Source organism: Drosophila elegans, unplaced genomic scaffold (assembly GCF_018152505.1).
Source record: "Drosophila elegans isolate 14027-0461.03 unplaced genomic scaffold, ASM1815250v1 contig_149, whole genome shotgun sequence".
NCBI classification, from domain to species: Eukaryota; Metazoa; Arthropoda; class Insecta; order Diptera; family Drosophilidae; genus Drosophila; species Drosophila elegans.
In genome coordinates, this window is record NW_024545513.1 from 9,568,654 (window position 1) to 9,592,333 (window position 23,680).

General features: G+C 40.3%; 1 protein-coding gene across 2 annotated transcripts; it reads right to left on the reverse strand.

Moving 5' to 3' along the window:
* Positions 1 to 1,667: 1,667 nt before the first annotated feature.
* Positions 1,668 to 22,160, reverse strand: LOC108136528 (homeotic protein ocelliless). Of its 2 annotated transcripts, none has more exons than XM_017257804.1 (4): positions 21,680 to 22,160; positions 12,982 to 13,336; positions 10,526 to 10,680; positions 1,668 to 3,080 (listed from the first exon to the last, which is right to left on the reverse strand). In XM_017257804.1, exons 2-4 carry the CDS (start codon positions 13,151 to 13,153, stop codon positions 1,767 to 1,769), a joined length of 1,641 nt encoding a protein of 546 aa, XP_017113293.1. In that variant the 5' UTR covers positions 13,154 to 13,336; positions 21,680 to 22,160; the 3' UTR covers positions 1,668 to 1,766. The 2 variants fall into 2 exon arrangements, with proteins under 2 accessions (XP_017113293.1, XP_017113291.1); XM_017257802.1 differs by having other exon boundaries at positions 12,973 to 13,336.
* Positions 22,161 to 23,680: the final 1,520 nt, after the last annotated feature.

Below are 23,680 nucleotides of genomic sequence, written 5' to 3' on the forward strand. Positions count from 1 at the left end.
CGTCGTGTGTGGAGTTTCATCATTTGTTTATATCATTTCGAGTCGCTTAGTTGCTAAATACTTTTGCCATTTCCGCAGATTCCCTTAGCGGGGCCTCCGTTTTTTTTTTTTGTTTGTTCACTTTATTATATGCTTTTTAAGTCTGAAATGTTAATTCGTTTTAGCTGATTTGGGTTTTGTATTCTCTATATATATCATATATATGTTATGTATAAATATTCTTGTTTTTTCTTTTTGTTTTTTTCTTTTTCTTTTGTTATATAAAGACGACAAAATGATGATTTGAACTTTAAACTTCTTTTTTGCTTTTCTCGTTTTAGTAATGTAATGTCTTAGTTTGGTTTAAAGAACTTGAAATTGGAATTAAGTTTTAGCTTTATGATATGCTGAGCTGGTCCAAACCACCCGGTGGTGATTGTGGTGCAGCTCTGGTTTTCCCGGCGATCCCCAAGACCCCCCAACATTTTTTTTTTTTGGGGATCCCCCACCCCCCTGGCTGTACCATGGAATGGTCTACGTATTGCAGTTAAAAACTCTCCCTCTGACTTACAAATTACGCCCTCTTTTTCGAACCCTTCGCATGCATTTTACTCCTTGGATTTTAACAAACTTTTCTCATGGGTTTCTTCTTGATTTATCACTCATTTTCTTCGTTGATCCTGGCGGCTTATGCTAGATCTATAATACCTATGTTTAGTTATAGATTTATGTTTATGTCTTGGGTTGTATGTATAAACTTGTAACTCTTTTTATTTAATCTCCGCTTTTTACACACGCTTCTAAAATAGGGGTTTACTATGTATATATGTAAAAAAAAATTGTTGTTAACTACAACAAAAAAAAAAAAAAAATTGAACTTTGCCCTGCATGATTTTCCTATCTCGATCATATATGCTAGATTTGGGCAGTGTTTTTTTTAAATATCTCAAACTTAAATGGATTCTTCTTGAATCTATAAAAATCTATGCGAATCTATCTACATTTGTTAAAAACGTTATATTTTTTGTTGAGCGCTTAAATGAACTTTATCATTTTCAAGCTTTTTAGTGTGCCAGTTCGTGTTATTTTAATTTCAGTTAATAATATCTATTTGAATCTAAATGGCTCATCTAAATGCATCTATATGAATCTTAATTAATCTAACAAGTTAAATGCTCAAAATAAATATATATTTTTATAAACAAAGTTCTGCGATATAAGTAAAATAGAAAGAATTATGATTTTATACGAGTCAAGAAGAATCTTTTGGGAATCTATTTAAATGTTGTGTATTTTGTATCTGTTGGAATCACAAGTCGGTAGGAATCTTAACAATCTGTCTATCAGCATCCCATCCAGCACATATGATCTTGTAGGAATCATCTAACTTGGGGCGATGTCTTTGAATGAGTTCTAAGAAAGCAGCAGAGTGTCGAGATGTGTGGACCGTGCTATATCTATATAGGTGTATGGATATGTATCTTATGGGCTTCTCTGCGTAGACCCACTTAACCAAAAGAGTGATCCAGGTGATGATCCTGTTGATGGTGATGATTTTGGTTCTGGTTCTGATGTTGCTGCTGCTGTTGCTGCTGTTGATGTTGCTGCTGATGTTGTTGCTGATGGCTATGTGGCTCCAGTTGAGGGGAACAATTGCTCCCAGATCCCGAAGCCGAAGCCGATCCACTGCCCCCCGAGTTGGAGTTGTTGTTGTTGTTGTTGTTGCTGTTGATGCTGTTGTTGCTGTTGTTGCTGCTGCCGCCACTGCAGTACTGAAAGAGTAGGTTCTACACCATATTCGCGTACTTATCCTGCGGCGACATGTAGTCCAGGCTGTTCTGCGAGAAGGCCTGCGCCGAAACAGTGCCGGTGAACGATGGCGACGGCGACAGTCCAAAATTGGAGGCCGTATAGCCCGAGTGGCCCATGTTGTAGTTGACCTGGTTCTGATTGCTAAAGTACTCCATCTGCGAGTAGTAGCTGGGCGCCTGGGCGTAGTTGTTGGGATACTGCTGGTACTGATTGTGCCAGAAGTTGTACGAATCGTGATTGGACATGTAGGCCGCCGAATGGGCGGCGGAATGGTGGGCGGACTGGGCCGATTGGGCGGCATGGGCCGCTGCGGCCGCCGATTGCGGCGACATCGGTGTAATGGGCGGCGATGGGGTGGTGATGCTGCTGCTGCTGTCCATCGGTGTGATGTTGCCGCCGGGCTGCAACAAGCGCGGATTGCTGCCCGCCGCCGATCCATAAATGCTATGATGATGATGCACCCCGGCGCCAATGTCACCGCCAGCATCTTTCAGTTGATCGTACGGCGAGCGGAGTAGATCCTGTGACACGCCCACGCCACCGACACCGCCAACGCCCACGCCAACGCCCACACCAACGCCCACGCCCACGCCCAAATTGAGGCCGCCGGAGGAGGGGCCACCAACGCCGCCACCAGAGCCGCCGTATCCGCCAGACAAGTGCTCCTTTTTGCAGACAATGCTCACCGGACTCACCGACGTGGCCGGCGTGGGCAACAGTGGCGAGGAGTTCTGATGGGCGGCGGTCACATTGAGGGCCGCCGCTGCCGCCGCCGCTGACAGGTGTCCGCCCGCACCGCTGCCACTGCCGCTGCTGTTGGGCGTCGAGTTGCCACCTTGCTGCTGGTTGTTGTTACCGTTGTTGTTGTTACCGTTGTTGTTGTTGCTGCTTTGGGCCGACTGATTGGACGCTGCCGCCGCGGCGGCGCTCAAGAAGGAACTGTGATGCGCACTCTTGATCGACTGGGCCGCTGCCACCGCTGCCGCTGCACTGGCCGCCGCTGCCGCCGAATTGTTGTTGTTATTCCCATTACCGCCGCCCCCACCGGAGGATCCGCTTGACTGTGAGTTGCCCTGCTTTTGGCTGGACTTGTTGTTGTTGCCCTGCGAGTTGCTGTTGTTGCTGTTGCCGCTGCTGCCATTGTTGCTGCGACTATTGGCCGAAGAGCTGCCACAACTGCCGCCGCCACTGCCACCGCCACTGGCGTTCTTCGAGCTGCTCAAACTGTTCGATTGCTGCTGCTGCTGCAACTGCTGGCGGCACTTGGCGCGACGATTCTTGAACCACACCTGCAAAATGGATGAAAAATTATAAGTTAGTTGGTGTAAATTATAAACTATTTTGGGGCTGTTGCGATAGCTTAGCTACCTAGTCAATTTGAACACTATAAAGGCAAAGAAATGTTAAATAGATGGCAAGCAGCTTGATAGTTTTTAAAGGATATATAAATATAAACGGCCTCTAGGTGCCTTGTCAACTTATAAATTATGTGATGAGTTTTTGCCATTTTAAAATAGGACCAAAAATTTTGTAAGGGGAGTAGAAAAAATAATCTAATTGCAAGTATAATAATATTTTAAGGATAATTATTAAGATTTGTATACCAATTTATTAAAGAATTCATGATTTTATGTGTGTGACTTGGCACATGAAAAATTTTAAGATTACTCCGCATTTATTTACAACGAGTACACTGTAAATTTGTGGCCCCCATAAGACGCGGTAAAATCAATCGACCATAAACTGAATGGCGATACAACAAATTCGTGGCTATTCAAGCAAATCATGTGTCTACAAATTGTGAAGCTCCTCTTTCCCCCTGCGGAAAATCGAAAAACAAGGTAAAACCGCAAACGAGCCAACAATTTAAAAAAAGAAAACGCTTTGAAGTTGGGCCCACCACCCTCAGTTTCCTTTGAAGTTCATTAGGAGGACAAATCAAATCAGAGCGTTTTTAAACATTGCCAAATGTTGTCTAAATTTCTGCTAAAATTTGCAAAAATTCCCAAGCTTAGTGTTGTCAATATTATTATGAAATTTGCGAGCAGTTCATTAAACGGAATCAAAGAAAATGGAATAGGAAATCAGAGCGGGCGAAGTCAAGTCACAAAGGGGGATTTACGAATGCAAAATGGAATTGAAAATTGAAATTGAATTTCGAGTTTCGAGGGGGTTGGCATCAGCAGCGTTGTGCTGACGAATAATGAAATTTGATACGCCTTGTTTAATGCTCTTTTTTTCTGGGTCCCCCTCCCCCTTTTTTTCGGCAAGGTTCGCCCTCATACTCCCCATCAAAATGGGAAAAAAAAGAAGAAAGCGGCAATGAAATGCTCGAGTGGCCGCAGCCGCGTGGCAAGTGTTAACTTCAGAAAGGGGGAGGGAAATGCGGGAAAATGGGTGGGCGGCTTGAGTGGGGGGCGGGGGGAGCGGTAATAAATTCAGCTGTTTACCAAAGCACAAGCCATTAGCAAGCAACACCATCCCCAAACAACAAATCACTGAAATAACATTTGCCATGCAAGCTGGCTGACTGCTTTTCCCTGCTTTTGCTTTTGCTTTTGCTTTTGCTTTTCGACTGCTTGGCGAGCAGAACTGCTTGTGCTTTGATTTGATTTGTGACGACCAGGGTTGCCAGAGTTTAAGAGTACTGAAATTTAGTTGGTATATATGGTAATTTCAGATGTTAAACTGCTTTAACTTCACCTTACTTTTACTTTTTACTTTTCCTGATTCATCTGTTAAAGAACAACATTCTTATTGCTGTCCTGATTTGATTCCACTGACCAGAGTTGCCAAAGTTTTGAAGCATGTTTTCAAAAACTCTAGGTCATTTGCTAAATATTAGGTAAATATTTACTTTTTGGATTATTAAACTTGTACCATTCTTAATTATGCTTAAAACAGTTGTTAGTTTTAAGAATTATAGTCTAAAATAATCGAAAATTGGCAAATTTCTGGCTATAAAATGCCTAATTCTAGCTGCAAAACAGTCAAATCGCCTGAACTGGCACTTAGCGGATTGTTTGCAGCCCCTTAAGCATAACAAACAAGGCTAAGTGAATTCCTTGCGCTCGAGTGTGCCGCTTTATGGGCTGTTTATTGTTGTCCTCCTGTCTCCGGTCCAAAAAGGGATGCGTTTTCCGCCCAAGGCCCTGACAAGTGGGTGGTTCTCGGTGGGTTTCCCCGGCAATTTTGTGGGCGGAATGGGGAGTGATTCCGTGTGACAATATAATCGAGTCAATTTTTTGGCCGCCGCCGGCTGTTGATGTAACTTTTCCTCTCTCTATTTGCCCGCACAACGGCGCGTGACTTTTTGCACTTGTTGTGGGTCCAGAGATCCCATTCCGCCCTATACCATATATCCCATCTATCCCGCAACACCCCCGCATAATTTATTCATTGCTCGCCGGGCAATCTAATTGATGTGGGAAAATTGCAGCCGCTGGCCATCGGCACACGCCCACTTTCACGCCCACGCCTGACAAATAAACAAATAAACGCAAACACCCAGTAAAGTGAGAGGGACACTTGACTAAGGCAAACACTTGAGGCAAAAATGTTGAGGCTGTGGGAATTTCCGGTCTTCCGGTGCTAGAAAACTATCCCCAAATTTTCCATACACATTCCTTAAGTATTCTTGGTGACGGCACATTTTTTAGAATTTTTTTGTTGTTGTTTGCAGAATTGCAGAATTAAGGTTCTTTTTAATTTTTTTAATTGTAATTTAAAAGAAAACAGAAAGATTTTATTTCGAATCATTTCATTTTAAAATTGTTTATAAAAGATTTTTGTAAGATTTTGAATGATCACGGATAATTTAAGGCATGAAAGTGTGAAAGTAAAATTAAACTGTTGTTCCATTAAATTATTTTAGATTTTTAATTAAATAGTATAGCAGTCTAATATCGTTTTTCCTCTATTTTTCAATAACTTGATCCCAGACTGACTTTTTGCTTTGCCTTTAACTAAGCACACATACAATTTTTCACATTACATTAACAAATTGAAAATTATGCATAAATCTCGGCTCTCGCCCCGTCTCTTTCTAAGCCCCATATATGCGTGTCGGTGGCTCTCTTTCGCGCAAATGGGAATGATGAGGGAAGTGTGCGAGCGGAAAAGAGTGGAAATTGTTAATCCGCAATGGGAAAATTAATTTTATAAAACAGCTGTGCGGCAAAGTTTTCCCTTCTGCGGCTCTTCTACTCGCTCCCCTCGTTTTGCGCTGCAGACAAATCCTTTTGCAACAAAGGAAAAAAGGGAAAATGGAAAACGTATAGAAAAAAGAGTTGGTTAAGTTTAGGTGCGCTCTCTCGCTTTCTCCCTCGCACCCCTAGATGCCGTCTCTTTCTGGTTTTCCAACCACCAACGAAGAACAGCTGAAAACGAGGCGAATATATCTGGAATCCGAGGTGACAAAGGGAGATGGGGAAAGAGAAGGGGGAAGGGGAGGAGAAGGAGGGAGCAAAAAGAAGGGGTAGCTAAATACACCATACAAAAAGTCGATATAAGAACCAAGTCCCATCGGAGATATGATATGTGATGCTTATGATACGTTTTCTGTAAGTGTTGTTCATCTAATTCTTATTAAAAAAAAAACTTTATTAAAATACAACAATTATAATAACTCTATTCACTTGCTCTATGACTTTGTTATACGAAACAATATTTTATCCTGACAAAGTATACAAAGAAAAAAATGTATACATTAAACTTTTCAAAAAAAAACACACAAATTAAAGTTCATGTTTAATGATAAGTTCTATGCAAAAGAGGGATATATCGACCTCGACCCATATCGACTTTGCAAGTCTGCAATCGATCAGATGTTTATTAAAAGTTTTTAAAGTAAACTAAGAAACTTGAATCTTTGAATTATCATACTTTATAGTATAATGTAATGTCACCAAGATATTCCCCTTGATTTTTTTTTTAGTGCACAGTGTCTGTGAGCTCGGTTATTAGGGGTGCTGCCTACTGGGATGCTGCCGTTTCTGCCGTTTCTGCTGCTGGTTTCCCTGTGATTTATGACTGTCAGCGATGGCAGCCGTCCGCCCCACGAATCCTGAAGCCTGAACCCCGAAACCCCCGACCCCCGACCCACGACCACCGACCAAAAAAACCCAATCCGCACCCTCGGACGGCGAATGAAAACATTTGGGCGTAAATGTTTGCTCTGTTCTGGTGCAGATAAGCTGCGTAAAATTATTACGTTATTTGTATTGGTTGCAATCAACGCCCTCTCACTTGGCATCGAGAATTCCGAACTCGGAACCCAGGATTCACAATCCAGCATCCAGAATCCAGCATCCAGCATCCAGCATCGACCCACCCCGGGATCTCGTTCGCTACTCGCTACTGGGCCATAAAGATGCCTATCATTCAATTAATATTTACCAGGCCTAAGCCCCCGGGCCTTCTGATTATGACTCCGATTTCGTTGCGGGGATTCTGATTCTGATTCGGATTCGTATTCGGATTCTGATGTTGGTTCCGTTTTGAATTCAGTGATTCCCCTCCTTTGGGGGTAATGATTATTTATGTGGAATGATTTTCTGTTCCACTGACAACGTGGTGACCTCTAAATGGGGTTCCTGCTGCGAAGCCTCAATGGCAATGTTATAAAGATGATTTGATCCTTTGGAGGTGGTCTATTGCTCTGTGACCTCTTTATATGGGTGTCAGTTTAAAGGTAAATGATAGTTCATTTATTGAATTCTTATTCTTATTACAAGTCAATATTCTCTCTGATTTTTGTTACCACCTTCTTTAAGCTAGCCACTTGTGAGTAACTCTTTCGTGTAAGTCCAAGTCGAACTATCCAACACACCAACACTCTAACCCAACCCGCCGGCAGTCTAGTTTTTGCCTCTGGCTAATTGAGTTGCTTGGCTTCCTTGCAGTGCTAAACACGAAACCCCCAGACCATTGGATCCTCAATCCTCAATCCCCAATCCCCAATGCCCGAGCCCCGAGCCCCGAGCAAAAAGCCAAAACGAAAACCAAAAGCCAGACGCCTTGTAACATGCAAACGAAGCGTGTTTTCTTTCTGCTGCTCCTCTTTCCCCGCTTTTTTCACCATTTCCATTCGCAGTTTCAGTCGTTTGGGGTTTTGTAAGGTTTTTCCTAGTTTTCCTGGCTGTAATCTGATACGTGGGCAAGTGTGGGTGTGTTTTTATAAGAGCGCACATACATGTACACATTTGAGTGGATGCATCGACATGTTGCGTCACTCTGAAGAGAGGTACAGTGGGTCGTCAAAGTGGGGTAAAGTTTTCATGCTAAGCTTAGGAAAACAATTTAAAATATTGCAAAGAAATGTTTTAATTTTTTTAATAATGTGAAGACTTTTAAGACATTGTAGACCCCGATGAAACCATGTCAATATATATTTTTATTTAGCTATTTCAAAACTCAACGCTTTTCTTTATTTTTGATACCACTGTGCTTGTCTCGGTCTAAAAACCATTTCAAAAAGCAGCCAAGCCAGAGAGACAACAAGGCACGAAACTATCGAAGGAAAAGAGACATGTGGAAAATCTATACAAATGTCAATTCCCAGCTACACCCCCACCTACACCTTTACTTCCTTTCTCCGGTGTGCATTACTGGAATCGATTGTGTAAAAAACGTAACTTTGAAAAGGAAGCAACACCAACAACAATGCGAGGAAAGTGGGGGGAAGTCGATTCATGGGACATGTGCAAGGTGTCCTTGCTGCAGCACTCTTTCTGTCCTTCTGTCCTTCTGTCTTTCTGTCGCTACCATTCATTGCCATTCATTCTCTGCCCCCGTGGAATAGAACGTGTCGTTTTTCATTCCGAGCCGACCACTGCAGGGGCTTCCTTGGTCGCTGTTGCTTTTTTCCGGCCAGTTCTTTAAAGTCAGCTTGTTTTTAACTGCCTTTTTCCCCATTTCTGCGGCTGTATTTGTAAGCCTGCTCTGTATCCTTAGTTTAAAAAGTTGTATTTTTCTATAGTCTTAGTCATCAGTTTGATTTTTAAAGTGCGCATATTGTTAACGTCCCTGACTACTTGTTGCCTTTTTCGGTTCTTTAAAGTTTGCTTGTTCCTAATGTCCCTATCTACTTTTTGGGATTTTCATAAGATATCTTCTTCACTATGTTCATAACTACTTCGTTTTAGTAATAGAGGTAACTAGCTGATTATTCTTTACTACTTGTTGCTTTAGTTCTCTGGAGTTACTAATGTCCCTATCTACTTCTTGTGTGTTTTAAAGTCAACTGACAACCTTAATAATATTACATATTTTCCAAACTGCTATGTCGAAACTGATTCTAAAAAAAAGCCTTAATTCTCAGTTTGGTTGCGACTACTGTTTTTGACCCTGCAATGTCACGTCCTTAAATTACACGGACAAAGGCAATGGCGAACAAAGCAAAGCAAACAAATCGATAGATCAATGTACATAGTTGCCAATAATGTTTATTTTTCTGTACCGTCTGTATGTTTTTATTGCAGTTTCCAAAACGATCGATGTTGCGGCTGTGTTTGCCCAAGAAATTACCAAAAAAGGAGATGACAGTTTTTCCAGCAACCGGAAGCCAACGAGAAGAGATCGTTTTTGGGCCATTTGCCAGTTTTTGGGCCAACGGCGCTAGGAACCTTGTTTGCTTAGGCCCGATCGTGGACACCTAAATAAACAGACAGAGTGGAAGAATAAAGAGACTCCCTTCGTCGCTTTATTCGCCCGAAATTGAGTTGTACAATTTGCTGTCATCGTGCTCATCTGGCTGACGCTAGAAATTAGCGCAAATTATGCTCGACTAATGCCTTGAGCAAACTTCAGTTACGCTTTTATTTCCTATCCAATATCCTGGAGGGGTGACTTGTCATACCCCGCAAATACTTTCGGCAAATACGGCAATTTATTTCGCCCTTCGCCGTCGCCTTTTTCTCCAAAAGGGGAAGACATCACGAAACGGAAAATGGCTGAACGAACTGCCTGTCTCTATTTGCATTGGAAGTCATCAAATCTGTGCGCTCCATATGTGTATATGGACCCACCCCCACATCCTGGCCATAATAATATCCGCGCCAACAATCTGTTCCGAGCTGTTGTAATTTGTTTGTTTTATGGATTTCCTATCGGCCGCCGACGGATTTGCCGGCACATTTCGAGGGCATTTCGCCTAATTAAACCAACTATACAAGTGTATCTGTGCGAGTTTTTGTGGGTTAAAAAGCTCACATGTGCGGGTAATGGGCGTGTGCCCAAGGCACTGAGGCTTTCGAAGTCGAAAAACGAGTTAGCAGGTCAGCAAGTGTTTGTATTTGCCTTTGGGGGCGGAGAGATGTTAAAGTGAAATGCGATATGGCCAGAAATTAACGCACTCTTTTGGGGTGTAAGAAAGGGGATTTGTGAGTTACTTTGACAATCAATAAGTTGTGGTTCTGTTTCGCTTAGTATGATACCAATACTTGAAACTTTGCACTATCACTATTTATACTATTACCAAAGCAAACATTAGAAAAATGTCTTATTAAGTTTATTCTCACGTTCTATAACCCTTTAGTTGGATGCCTAAGTTAAATATGTAAACCATTGCAAAAAAAGGATTTTGTTTTATCTTTAAATAAACACTGATATAAAGCAAACAACCTGATCAATTTTAGTGAAACCACACACAATAGTTCCTTAAACTATTGACTTCGTTTCTGCCAAGTTTCATATCAATCGCAAGCTATATGTCTGAGTTATGAGAGGATCTTACCTGTACTCTGGATTCGGGCAGATTGATCTTGAGGGCCACTTCTTCGCGCATGAAAATGTCCGGGTAACGGGTCTTGCCAAATAGTGCTTCCAAAACGTCCAATTGGGCGCGTGTGAATGTGGTGCGTTCGCGACGCTGTTTTCGTGTGTTAACGCCTGGATAAATTAGATCGCATAAAGGGGAGAAAATACGAAAATAATGTTAGATAAAGGAGTTCCCAAAGAAAATTGTGTGCCTAACCGAATGTGCTGAAAGTTGCGATTGGCAGGGGGCCAGATTAAGTATACGCCATGTGTGTCGTGACTTTTCCCAGTAATATTTTCGGCAGTAACCGTTATTTTGCTGGCTGTCGGTGTGTACGAGTATGAGAGTGTGTCGGCCTGAGATTGTGTGTGTGTTTGTGTGTGTGTGTGTGTGATATAGCAACCCCCGAAAAATAGCGACGGCCAACCCCTAAAAGAAAAAAGGACTGGCAAAGGAACCAACCCCCGTGCAGCAGCCGCCCCAAAAACTCGACTCCCTTTTTTTCGGTACATAATGTTTCATATAGGGAATATAGAGATGTGTGTGTGTGTGTGTGTGTCTGCGTGAGCTTGTATCTGTGTAATGTGTCTATGTGTGTGTGTGAGTGCGTACTAAGCCGCCGCATTGTTTGCTTTGTCAGCTCTCTCTGTCGCTCACCCTCGAAAAGCCGAAACATCGAGTCTTTACCATCGGCCCACTCCCTATTTATATTTCTTTTTATCGCAAATACACCCCGACTATCGACCTCTCGCTCGCCCCGACAGACGCCCTCCCTTTCTGGCTCTATCAAAAATTAATGAGTTAGTCATTTTGGTCATGAATTTATAAATTGAATAAAAAACTTCACTTCACTTTGCAGCTGCCGCATTTCGTTTATGTGCCTGTTTCTGTTTCAGTTTCAGTTTTCGTTTCGTATCGTTTTCGCTTTCAAAATGGTTGCCAACTTGGTTTATTTCTTTATATCCACGCAATTAATTGTTTGTGCTTTTTTTGGGATACTTAATATTTTGATTTTCGCCTTGGCTTTATGGAGAGAGCTTTGTCGTTTAATTAACTGCACCTATAAATTTATGACTTCTTTCAAATATTTTTTTTACTGTTCATGTTTTTTTTATGGCTAATTTATGAGATTTCCAGGAAGGTTTCGTTTTTTTTGGGCTTGTAGTCAGGCAAAATAGTTCAAGGTTTGACTAGAAACATTTGGCTTTTAACTAATTAAGGGCAAGGCATTTTTATTCTCGATTGATTTCTTTGCTTATTAAAAAAGCCTGTATTTCAATATGCTCAATTTTTCTATTAAAACTCAAAATAATTTTCGTTGGCATTTACTTGGTATATTTTTTTAATGCAAAAAAAACTATTTGTTGTTAATTATAAGCTCTTCTTTTTCGTCTCATAGTGGCTTTCTTTTCCGTATTTTTCCACCTCGTTTTGGCTTTTGTCATTTTATTACATCTTTATCGTGATCACAACTAACTTATATAACAAGCTAAAATTCTGTCAATTACTTGGCTTATTACAACAGTAAAAAAAAGCATATACAACGCAAGGCGCAAACAAAATATATATACAAAAATTGATTACGAGTATGAAATTTTTGTTTTCTTTTTATCATTTTTCCTTTTTTTTCCGATTTGTTTTTCTTCTTTTTTGGCTGTTCAATAATTTTGTCTGTGTTGCTTTGGCAGAGTCTTTTGTTGGCATTTTGTAGCCAATTTTTTGTGATTTTTGTCAGGTTTTGTTTGTCATTTGCAGCGTCACCGAGCGAAGCGAAAACTGGAACCGAAAAGCCGAATCTAAAGCTAAAAACTGGAAGATAAAGTCGGAGAGGAGACCCGAGTCTCCGAAACTGCCCGAAGCTCATTATTCATTTTGACAATTTAACTGATAATGATGCAATATCGATGCGAACTGACATTGAAAGGCAGCAAAACGAAGAGGAAGCCCGACTGTACAGTGCGAAAAAAAGACTAGCCATCTCTATAATCACTATTATTATTTGACCAAATCGTGCCAAAACCTAGTTAAGATATTTAAAAAAGGAAACTAAATATTTTCTTGACTTTTAATGGCTTTGGAATACACAAGAAAACGATCACAATAATTATAAAAACCAAATTGTCTAAATATTAGGGAAATTTTTTCTCTGCTTTTAAACTTTTTTGATGCGTAACGTAAAACGATTGTTGATCACTCCTAAAAAACCATCTAGCTAATATGCCTTTTAATTGAACAGAAGAAATTAAAAATGTTTTCTTTTTTTTTTTTACAACTAACCAAAAGTGGGTAACGTTTTCCCGCAGTGTAGGCAATGTCTTTGGCACTTTGCCTGCCCAACTTTCAGCACATTTAAGCGATCTGGTTTGCTTACGTGTAGTGCATGTGCACATATGGTATACCAAAATTGTCGATGCGATATTTACCCCACATACCTTGGGAGAACCCGACGGCCTCCAGTCCGTGTGGGAGGCCGAAGGGACCCAGCGAGGGCATGGGCATGCCCGGCGGAAGGGGTCCGTGCGGCACCGAGTGGTGCGGATGCGGACCCCCGTAGCTGTGCGGATGGGGGCCCAGATCGCCCGACTTGAGGAAGCCCGCCGCCATCAAGGCCTCGGTCGAGTGCAGCGCCACGTTGAAGCTGTGTGTCTCCACTGGCCTCAGGCTCCTATAGTCTATGTACTCTATATTCCGTGTCTCAATGGCTGATTCGGGCCAACAAGCTCACTCTGGTATTCCGCTCTGGTCGATGATCGCCTTTGAATCCGCTTTAAGTGCTTCCGATCGGATCTGCAAAATATCATCACATTTTATATTCAATATTTGTTAAATTTCACACACCTTTTTATGAAGGCAACTACACTTGTACTATTTAAACTTATTTGAGAAAATCTTTTCGGATTACTCAATATGAGAATAAACTCATGGTCACTTTGATCCTGAATATGTTTGCCCAACTCCCTGTTATCATACAAATATTATAGAAGCCAGTTAAGTTATTACTTTTAAGTTACTTATCAGGTAATTTTGAATATTTTAAAAACTATTTATCAGCTTAATGCTTCCCAAATCTCTATGAATTTGTTATAAACTGTTTTTTCCTAGCAAACAGTGATTTGAAAATGGATTCCCGGTTTCCCGGTGCAAACAATTATTACTCGGCGAAAGTGCCCCCAAGAGATATGAAAATCCGTGCGAAACACACACTTAATGCCACAAAATCACTCACAAGTCGCCAATTATCTGTGAAACTCACTGGTCTGTTCTGCAAAGACGGAGGATAAGTTGCTTGTTTGTTGTGGGTTAAGCTCTTGCCACGAGTTCCAATTACACTCTAAGACCAAGAGCAAACAGAACCGAGACTTATAAGGCCGATCTTCGGGCTATCTTGCATCGCGGAGCTCTATCTGTCTCGCCCACTCACGATCGTTCCTTGGGCTTAATCCCGAGGTTTGCCTATGATGTAAAAACTTCTAATCTGGGCAACGAACGCACACAACCGGGAAGATTACCCAACCGCCTCCAAGACAGGGTCCTGAATCCCATATACCATATACCCATATACCTTATACCATATACCGAATCCCGAACCCAACCCGAAAAGATCCGAAGTTGCGTTCGGGCTTATCTTGCGGTTTAAAGATCTTTGATCTGCGCTTAGCCGCAGGATTATTTCAGACACTTACTAAAAACGGTCACACACACAGGCAAATGTATACATATATAATATCTACGGGGCAGGACAACGCCTGATCCAGGACAATGGGCATTAAGATTAAGCCCAGAAAGAGACAACTAGCCTGGATTAAATTCCCTTTGTGAGATATTTCTATATATGTACTTTCGGCTGTTTTCGTGCGAAAAAAATTAGCACTATTTGAGAAAGTAAGAAAGAAAGTCCAGTCCAGTCCAGTTCAGATAGTTGAAAAAAGGACACAAATACAAACAGTAAGGTTGTAATTGCGGAATTAGCACGAACACCTCGCTTTGTTTTGAAACCGAAAACCGAATAGAGAACTATTTGTCACATCGCCATGAGATGGGGAGATATATCCACACATGCGATGAGTATATGTAAAATTTGTTTTGTTTTGTCATGTCGTTTTCATGGCTCAATGCATTTCTGGCCTCAAAATGCAGCCGCAAAAACATCCAGATCCCGAAATGCGAAAATACAAAAATACAAATATACGAAAAACAAAAAGCGTGTGTGCACCGAAACCGAAACCAAAACCAAAACCAAAACCCGACCCTGATATAGCACCCGATATGGTTGGTGCGTTGACAGACCCTGTTCCTGCCCTCCGAATTCCCAAATTACATGCTCACGCGCACACGCAAATTAATAACACATCTGGCTTCAATTCGAGGGCCAAGGCATATAGATATGGCGATAAAGGATTCTCCTTCAACCAAATTATCCCATCCAGGGAGGGTTCACTGCTCATCCTCGGAATCCAACTAAACGGAAGCTGATTGGAACCAAAGCCGTAATTGATAGTTGGCTAAGGTTAAGTTGGAAAGTTGATTAAGCCATATCAACCGATTCAATCCCACTACTTTATTATACAATTATATAAGTCTAGAACCTCTTTCTTTATGAAAATTACATTTATGTAAGGACTTGCTCTAAACAATTGAAAACTAAATAAACGTGAAACCAACTTCTTTTCCTCATATTTGTCTTAATAATATGATTGATAATTTGATTAGTAAATACAAATTATTGAAATTGAAACTAAAAGAAAGCTTAGCTCATCAAAAAACGTAGAAAATTCTTTTTTTTTAACTTTAACTTTGATTTTTAGTACATCATCTTTATTTTGTATGCCATTTAGAGTTCCCATGACTCTGCCAACCAACTTCCATTAACAAAAATTTCACAAACGATCGAAAGGAGAAAGAAATGATGTGTCTGTAAAAAAACCAAACCGACGAACTCTCAGCATCTGTCAAAAAGCGAATGTGACACATTTTCGGAGACAACCCGGGAATGGCGATCGAGCTCTACGTGATTTTCTAGACGTTTTCGCCCCCTTGGCCATCTTCCGCCCTCGCTGATTATGAAAAATCATGGTAAATGGCAAAAAGAGCAAAATAAAAAACAAAACAAGAAGGCCCCGCTGGCACTCTTTTTTTTTTTTTTTTTTTTTTTTTTTAAGAGACCTATTGTGAGGCCGAAACGAGTCGAGACAAAATCATTTGGGCTGGACATATATCACGTACGTCGGCCGACACTTTCATTATAAATTCCATTCGGCAATTTCTGATTTTCAGATACTCGAGTTTTTCTGATTTTCTGATTTGCCAGAATCGCTGGCTGTTAATTTTCAAAGTCTACGATTTTCACTTTCGGTTTCAATTTCCGCCGTACACACCACATTTCAATTCGTTTGTCCGCGCGCGTAATTACGGTCAAAATAATATTTGTTGGATAAACAGCCGGGAGGAAAACAAAAAAAAATAAATCCAGCCACAAATTGAAGATGCCACCGAAAGCTACCGTAAGATTTTGGAGCTTAGCAGATGGAGATGGCGATGGAGAAGGGGAAGGGGAAGGGAAACCCTATATATAAACCCGCACATCCAAGTGTTTTGGTTTGCTGATGATGCTGCTGACGCTGACGGTCCCTGGGAAAGTCGAAAAGTCGAGAAGACGAAGAGTCGAAGAGTCGAAAAGAAATCGAACTGCCACTTGGCTACTGTTCATCTGGGCCATGGGAATGGATCGCTGGCATCTCGATCTCGGCTTGCCACATGATTAATGGCCCGGACTTTGCATAACTTTTGGTCCGCATTCGGCTCTGACTAATGCCAAATGCCGTGCATCAGTGGCTATTTCTATATTTAAGTTAGTCAGTCAGCGGCGCTCAACTTTGGGGCCACTGTGTGCAGCTGTCAGGAGTGCTAACCTGTCAGTCCCCGTAGAATCAAGTAGTTGCTGGTAGTCGCTGGTAGTCGCAGCTATTAGCTGCTTTAACAAGCCCCATAACAACTTAATATGCCCGGGCGTAGTGCACATTTTCCACACTGACCAGCAGTAAAGATCAAATTAAGTTGCGTTTTCGAAACTTCATTTGTCAATTCATTGCCAAAAATACCAACCATGTTTTCTTTATCTTGCTTTAAAATGATTTGTGGCCTTTGAAAGAAAGAAATATGCTACTTTACCCATAAAATAGTATTTCCTCACAACATACTCGAAATAATAAGACCTAAGACTATGACATTTTATTTAATGATTCTTGTATATGTAAAAAACATATATGCTATTTGTTAATTACTTTATTTGCGTCGCTTTCTATCTTGATACTAAACAATAAATCACCATGTTTTTGAGTTATTATAAGTATTCATGTTTTGATTTTCAAGGAAAACTAAAACATTATATAGTTTCAATGTTGTTATAGTTCCATGTTTAATATTTGCCTTACAAAAAATATATATTAAATATTAAATAAATTTTTACTGATAAAAGTCTGTTTCTATTGTATTTTTTTTTTATTTTTCATTGTGTTTGTACATTGTAGAATCGCCGTGGTGAGTTCATTTTGAGGCACGCAAATTGTAAAGCAAGATAAAAAATACTAAACAGAATATAGTATCATGTTTTCCATTTGCAGTTCCTGCTAGCCAGTGTAAGTTTCATATAGGTTTCAGTCTATGTGGATAACGCGTTATGGCAGCGCAAGAGATGGAGGCACTGAAGCCGAGAGAGGTGGCAGATGAAAAATGCATTTCTCAGGCTCATTTACATTGAGTCGCGGCTACTGGAATATAGCAATGCATGCTATGTGGTGTGTGTGACGTGTGTGCCGCATGTTGTATATGTGTTTTGGCCTGGCTCGGACTTTCAAGTAGACGATCCGAAAGGCACAAGTCCAAGTTTCTGACACTGCTGCTGCTGCTGCTGCTGCTTGTGCTGGTCTAGCATAATAAGCCTGTCTGCCTGTCTGTCTCTTTGGCAATAATGCAACTTAATAAATGCAACAAAGAACGAGAAGTGGCTGGAATAGTAGTGGTAGTAGCAAACTGCGGCAGTCACGTCCCGAAAACGAAAACGATGGTGGAAAAAAAAATAAAAGAAAAGGAAAGAAAAGAAAACGGGTACTACTGCTACTTCTGCCATTTCTACGCAAATGCATTTTGACATTTAAATTTGCAATTTTCGCATAAAATTATATTTATTTATTCCAGCTGGCTTTGGTGAAAAGTGCAAAGATGCAAAACGGCGAAACGGCAAAATTGCAACTGCAACCTTGCCGTCGCTGGAGGATCGCGATTATGATTGGGGCTGTTGATGTGGATTCCAGCTACTGACTTTGACGTTGACGTTGCCTGAAGTTTAATTAAGCAACGTGCCAAATAATTGAAAGAGTGTGAAGATTTGACAAGTTTAAGAGGCATTAAAAGCCGGGTTTCTTCTATGTATAGTACATATGTATATATGGCCTAGAAATCAGATGACAACGACTACGACGACGACTAACTGTTTGTGTCGCTGCGACAACTTTTCCACTTGCCCACATTTTTAATTAGTTTCTGTATTTTCGCTTATCGCACGGCAAATTATTTATTATTTACCTAATCGAATTGACACATGAGCAGCCGGCCGTTGGTGTAATTAACAGATACGAGGCAGATTGCTCAATCAAAGTAATCTATCGCCTATAGATTAAGCATAATCCCCACCGACTTTTATTTCTCCGAGAATCGAGGTGTGCAAGAAAAAAAACTACTCCCTTAAAAGCTGAACAGTTGAATGCCTGTTACACTTAAAACAGATATCTATGCTTAATTTATTAGCAAGCAAATTGCTTTTGCGGTTTCTTAATTGCTTTCCCATTAAGTCAACAATTAACGATTTGACAGGGCTTTGAGATTAACAGAAAATAAATCAAGTTAAACGTAGAAAAACAGAATTTTAATTGCATAATCAGACGTTTACATTTGTTTTATACAGAAAACTGATGATCCTTTGGGTATTCTCCAGAATGCGTATTTCCCTATTGGCAATTGAGGATATCTTTTAACACATCTTAATAGCTTAATTATTTATTTACTGTGTTGGCTAACATTAAAATAATATTTTTCTAACGTTAGGTGTTAATAAGTGTTATGTTCTTTTCAGTCATAACCTGTTCAATGTCTTTTGTATATATTTTTTCATTCACAAGCCAAGTTCCTGACAAGCAAAACCCAATAAATTTCCATAAAATTGCTTTTAATTCAACAAATTTCTGGCTTTACATCATTTTCTCTGCCTCTTCCCACAATTCCATTCAAAAAAAGACTTAAAAATAACAAAAAAAAAAATACCCATAGATATGTTTGAAAAATATATTGAATGAATTGCGCTGGTTGTTTTGGTTATTGTTGTTGCCGCGAACAAATGATTGCATCATGGACAGTGGACCAAAATAAAAAACCGAAAAAAAATAAATCAATAATAGTCTAATAGAGTAAAGAGCTCCAGTCGGGTCACAGCAACAACTGTGGCTAGAAAAACCTTATTATTTGACGCATTGTCAATGTGATCTTGATAAGTCGAAACTGGAAATGGAACCCAAAAAAAAAAAAATAAAACCTCCGTCTGAGTGATTTCTATTTAAATGGCTTTGTCAACGAAATTTGAGAAGCGAACAGCAACAACAGCACCAGTATCGCGTAATGAGCAAAGAGTGAAGAGAGATAAAAATTAATAATACAAATAATTGGTATAAAAAAAATTGAAAAAAAAATGTGAGTCCAAGAAACGCCACGAAGCCAGGCGAGATGAAATGAAATAAAATGAAACGAAATGAAACCTCACTTAAGGCGAGGCGACGCCAAAAGAGATTGACAAAAGATGACGACAAAAAAAGGCAACACCCGATCTCCCAGGTACAAGTATACCTATACCTATACCTATACCTATCTATACCCAGGCCAAGTGTGTGGGAGTTCGACTCGAAGTCGAAGTCAAAGTCGAAGTCGAAGTCGAACCGAAAGATTGGGGCGTGCTAGGGAAGCGGAACAATGGATACCGTTTCACAGTGAGCGAAAAGATCTACAAACTATTGGACTTCTGCCCAAAATAGATTTTAAAGTATGGAATACTTTAGGAACTACTGACATTTCGAACTTTAATCACCATCCAAAATATAAGTTTTAAAGTACAAGCTTTTTTAACATAATGCTTTCGGGTTCTAACATTAACAACAAACCTGAATACAAATTTAAGGCCTATTCTTTCATAAATTCTGGGAATCAGTCAAATTTAACTTATGTTTTCTCGATGTTTTTATTTTATATAAACTAAGGTTTTTACTCAATTTTAAACCCCTTCTTTAATAGAATAATAATGATTATGTATTGAAATAATATAAACCAACATTAATAATGGGGTTGCCCTATACATCTTAGAAATTGGATATTGAAACCATTTTGCATTTTTTACAGTGCAGACTAGAGCGAAATTCACTCATTCGCTGGGGGATATACGCGATAAGGTATCAATTGTGTCGCGACGCGATCTCGACGACTTTCAATTCACAATGCTGGGCGGATGTTGTGAATGAATGAATTGGCATTGGGACATTGAGGCATTGAGGCATTGAGGTATTGAGGGGATCTAGGCTGGGCCGGCAATCAGGCGTGGGTGAGAGACCCAATAGATCCCAAGAGATCCCCGCAAACTCCACACTCCACACTTCACAATCACAATCACAATCCCAGTCCGAATCCCAATCCCAATCCAAACTCAACTCTAATTCGGATGGAGAAAGATCGGCAGCAGGGAGAAATATGAATCGACTTGCATATTAATTTCTGTTGCTCTTTGTTAGAAAACCATATGCAAATTAATAATAAAACAGAACAACAAGGTAGCCAGCAGCAGCGGCGAGGAGTCAACGTTTTATTCAGATATTTTAATTTATAGCCGCCGCTTTGAAATTAGACGATCCGATCGGGGAGATGTGGGGAATATGTGTGAATAATGCGACCTGAACGGGTCCGTCGGCTAGCCTCTATTGTATCTAATATTGGTTTTCTTAGGGTTTCTTCGACGTTGCCTCTATCATTTGGTAGCCTTTTTCTATATCACATTTCTCGTATCGATTTTGTCGGGCTTGCTTTTTTTTTTGTTTTGCCTAATTAGGGGAGGCGGCCTTAATATGCCCATTAAAATTATGAAAATCATAACGAATCTCTCGAATAACGCATTTTCTCACATTACGTTGCGGACATTAGTCATAGGCGGAATTTCCTGATCCAAACCCGATTAATTGCCTCCAGGTTATAACGAATAGTTTAAAGAACTAAAACAAAACTTAAGACTTTAATTTGCCGGCATACAATAGATAATTCTTTTGTTGCTTGAGAGATTCCCCAGACTCAATGGGTTCTATTGCGATTTTGAATAGTTAAGATGTAATGAAAATAAAGCTTAACGAAGAAGTTTCTTAAGATTTTATTTATTTTGTAGCTGGATGGAAGAATTTTAAGCTTATATAGAACTTGAAAAGCTTCATGGACGTCATAGTCTACCAAAAATAAACATAATCTTTTTCGGGAAAACATGTGACTTTAAGATTAATAGAACAGAAACGAAAACAAACTACATAGTCAGACTACATTTTAAGGAAGGTTTATCTTCTATGAAGTTCAAAATAAGGAAAGCACTCAATGTAATAGACGTTTGACATTATTTTAAGTTTAAACTATTTTACGCCTAGACCCTGCAAACTATATAGATGCTAAAACATAATAACTCATAATGTGAGTTAAACGGAAGTAAATTATAGTTCAATTTAATTTAATAAACAAAATCAAGTCCGGAAATCTTTAAAGATAAGGTATAACAAAAATAAGCCCGTTTGCTGTTTATATGACAATGTCTTGAAATAAATCGGTAATAAATACATAATTTGGTACTATCAAATGTATGAGATTTAAAGGTGATCGGAAATAAAAACATAAACATCAATTTTGTTAAAATTGTCTAAGATATTCGCATCCTTTCCTGCCCCCATTGACAACTTAGTTCTACCGATTTCCCAGTTAATCCGTGCTTATTTTTCCGATCCACATTCCTTTTCGCGGAATATATAGATTTGAACCGATTTCTCGATATCGGCGGATCGCACTCACCGAAAAAAAAACACAAACAAAACGAGAAGCGAAACGATGCTGTATTCCAATGGCGACTTGTTTTCAGATCCAGCTATACTATATACCATATGGTATTAGCATGGATATATGTATGTATATATGGTATTCCAGAGATTTGTTTGTTTATGCGATGTTTATTGTTTGGCACTGGCAACACGGTAAAAAAACAGATTCTCGTCACTGACACTTGGATATATCCGAGAGGTATATACCTCTGACTTAGTATTTCTCTGACTTTTTGTTTCTCAACAGCCTATAGCTTTGTTGGCTATAGATCTTTTTGATGTTTTCGATTTTTGTTTGTTTTGGCGACGGCGAACTGATTGTTGTTGTTGGCCTAATGCGGCGAACGCGGCGAGTAGCGAGAGCGATCGAACGAGCGGCGAACGGGGCGAATAAGCGACTGAGCGACTGGGCGAGACTGGGCGACGGACGACGCACAAAAACAACCCGAGCGGCACGAAAGTTACTCTGGAAATGAATTGCGGTACACCTTCCACGGACGACGGCAGCGGCGGCAGCAGCGCAGCGAGCAGCGGGCAGCGGGCGGGCAGAGCAAAAGTCGTTCGACCAGGGTCCGCAAAAAAAAAAAAGCAAACAAACAACTGGTGGTGGGAGCGAGAGCGAGAGAGCGAGTGTCTGCTTTTAGCAATGGCTGCTTGGATCTCGCCCAGGCGAGAGAGCGAGATAGCCGCAGTTCGCTACCAGTCATTTACTCTCTCTCTCGGCATCTCTGTCACTCTCGCTTGGTCCGAGCCCCTTGTCAGAGCGAGACCACCTTACGGCCCCTGTTCGAGCAGCTGTATTTACCTCTATGTTGTTGCTGCTCGTCCATGTGTGTGTGCGCTTGAGTGTGGAACCACACCCCAAAAAAATTCAGTTCAACAACTTTGTTGCCACAAAACGAAGAGGAGGAACAAAAAAAAATAGACATAAAAAACAAGGTACCTTCGTATTTTTGCGCGACTGCAATGAAATTTTAATGAAAACGACAAGGCAGCGAAAACAACGCAAAAATTTGTTAGCTAACAGCAAAAGATAAGGAAAAAGGGGGGTGGCAAGCGGGCGTTTAAAGGACGCTGGTCAGTACCGTTGCTTCTTCTTCTACTACTACTTCTTCTTCATCTGCGACGCAAATTGTCATGCACACACAAGCACAACGCAAACAACAACAAACGAAAGGAGTGGGAGAGGGAGCCACTCACACTTAGCACGCGCCCTCTCTGTCTTCCCAATGGGCGGCCACATTGTTCAATTATCATTTACGCAAACCGTGGCAAAAAGGATTGAAACTCAAGATGTCTTTAATTTTAACAAGAATTCGCAAACTGGGCTCAGAAATCATGTTGGGATTAAAGAAACACTTTACTATGTTAAACTATTTTTAGTTAAATACACCTACATATTAAAACCATTCTTTTTTAAAACAATATTGTGGCTATAGTTTGTCTAAATTAATTGGAGATCAAAAAATAAAGCAGTTAATTATTTCTGAAGAGTGAATCCCCATTCACAGCATAGCTGTAAATGATAACCAAAGCGACCAAAACTTTTTTTGCCCAATTTGTGTTTTTTTTTATTTTTGCTTTGTAGCTGACGCAGAAAAAAATTGGGGGTTTTGGGAGAAATGGGGGGGACCAGTGGAAAAACCTTATCAAATTTTTATGACAATTTGAAATAGCTGACGACAGTTGGTTCGCCCTCCCGCTCGCACCCACGGCGTTTGGGGCGAGAAAATGTTGCACAAATATTTTATGGATTTTTCTTGTTGAAATTGCTATTTTTTTCCTCTCGCACTTTTCCCATTTCCAGGCCGGCAAATTAAATTGTTGCGGCTAATTGACGTGTAGATGAAACATGAGGCAATTACCCTTCGAGGGGAAAGCTTAGCGCACAAATTGGGGCCCCAACAACAACAGCCAGATCTGGGAAATTTTGTGGAGAATAAGGAATAAAAAAAACCAAAATTCATTTCCATCA

Bases quoted from the DNA above. Each gene is read 5' to 3' on its own strand.
- LOC108136528 (XM_017257802.1), bottom strand. From the start codon at position 13,153: ATGGCGGCGGGCTTCCTCAAGTCGGGCGATCTGGGCCCCCATCCGCAC. The intron at 10,681-12,972 runs GTAAATATCGCA...TAATTTATCCAG, and splicing joins GTTCTCCCAAGGTATGTGGG to GCGTTAACACACGAAAACAG. The intron at 3,081-10,525 runs GTAAGATCCTCT...TCCATTTTGCAG, and splicing joins TGCCCGAATCCAGAGTACAG to GTGTGGTTCAAGAATCGTCG.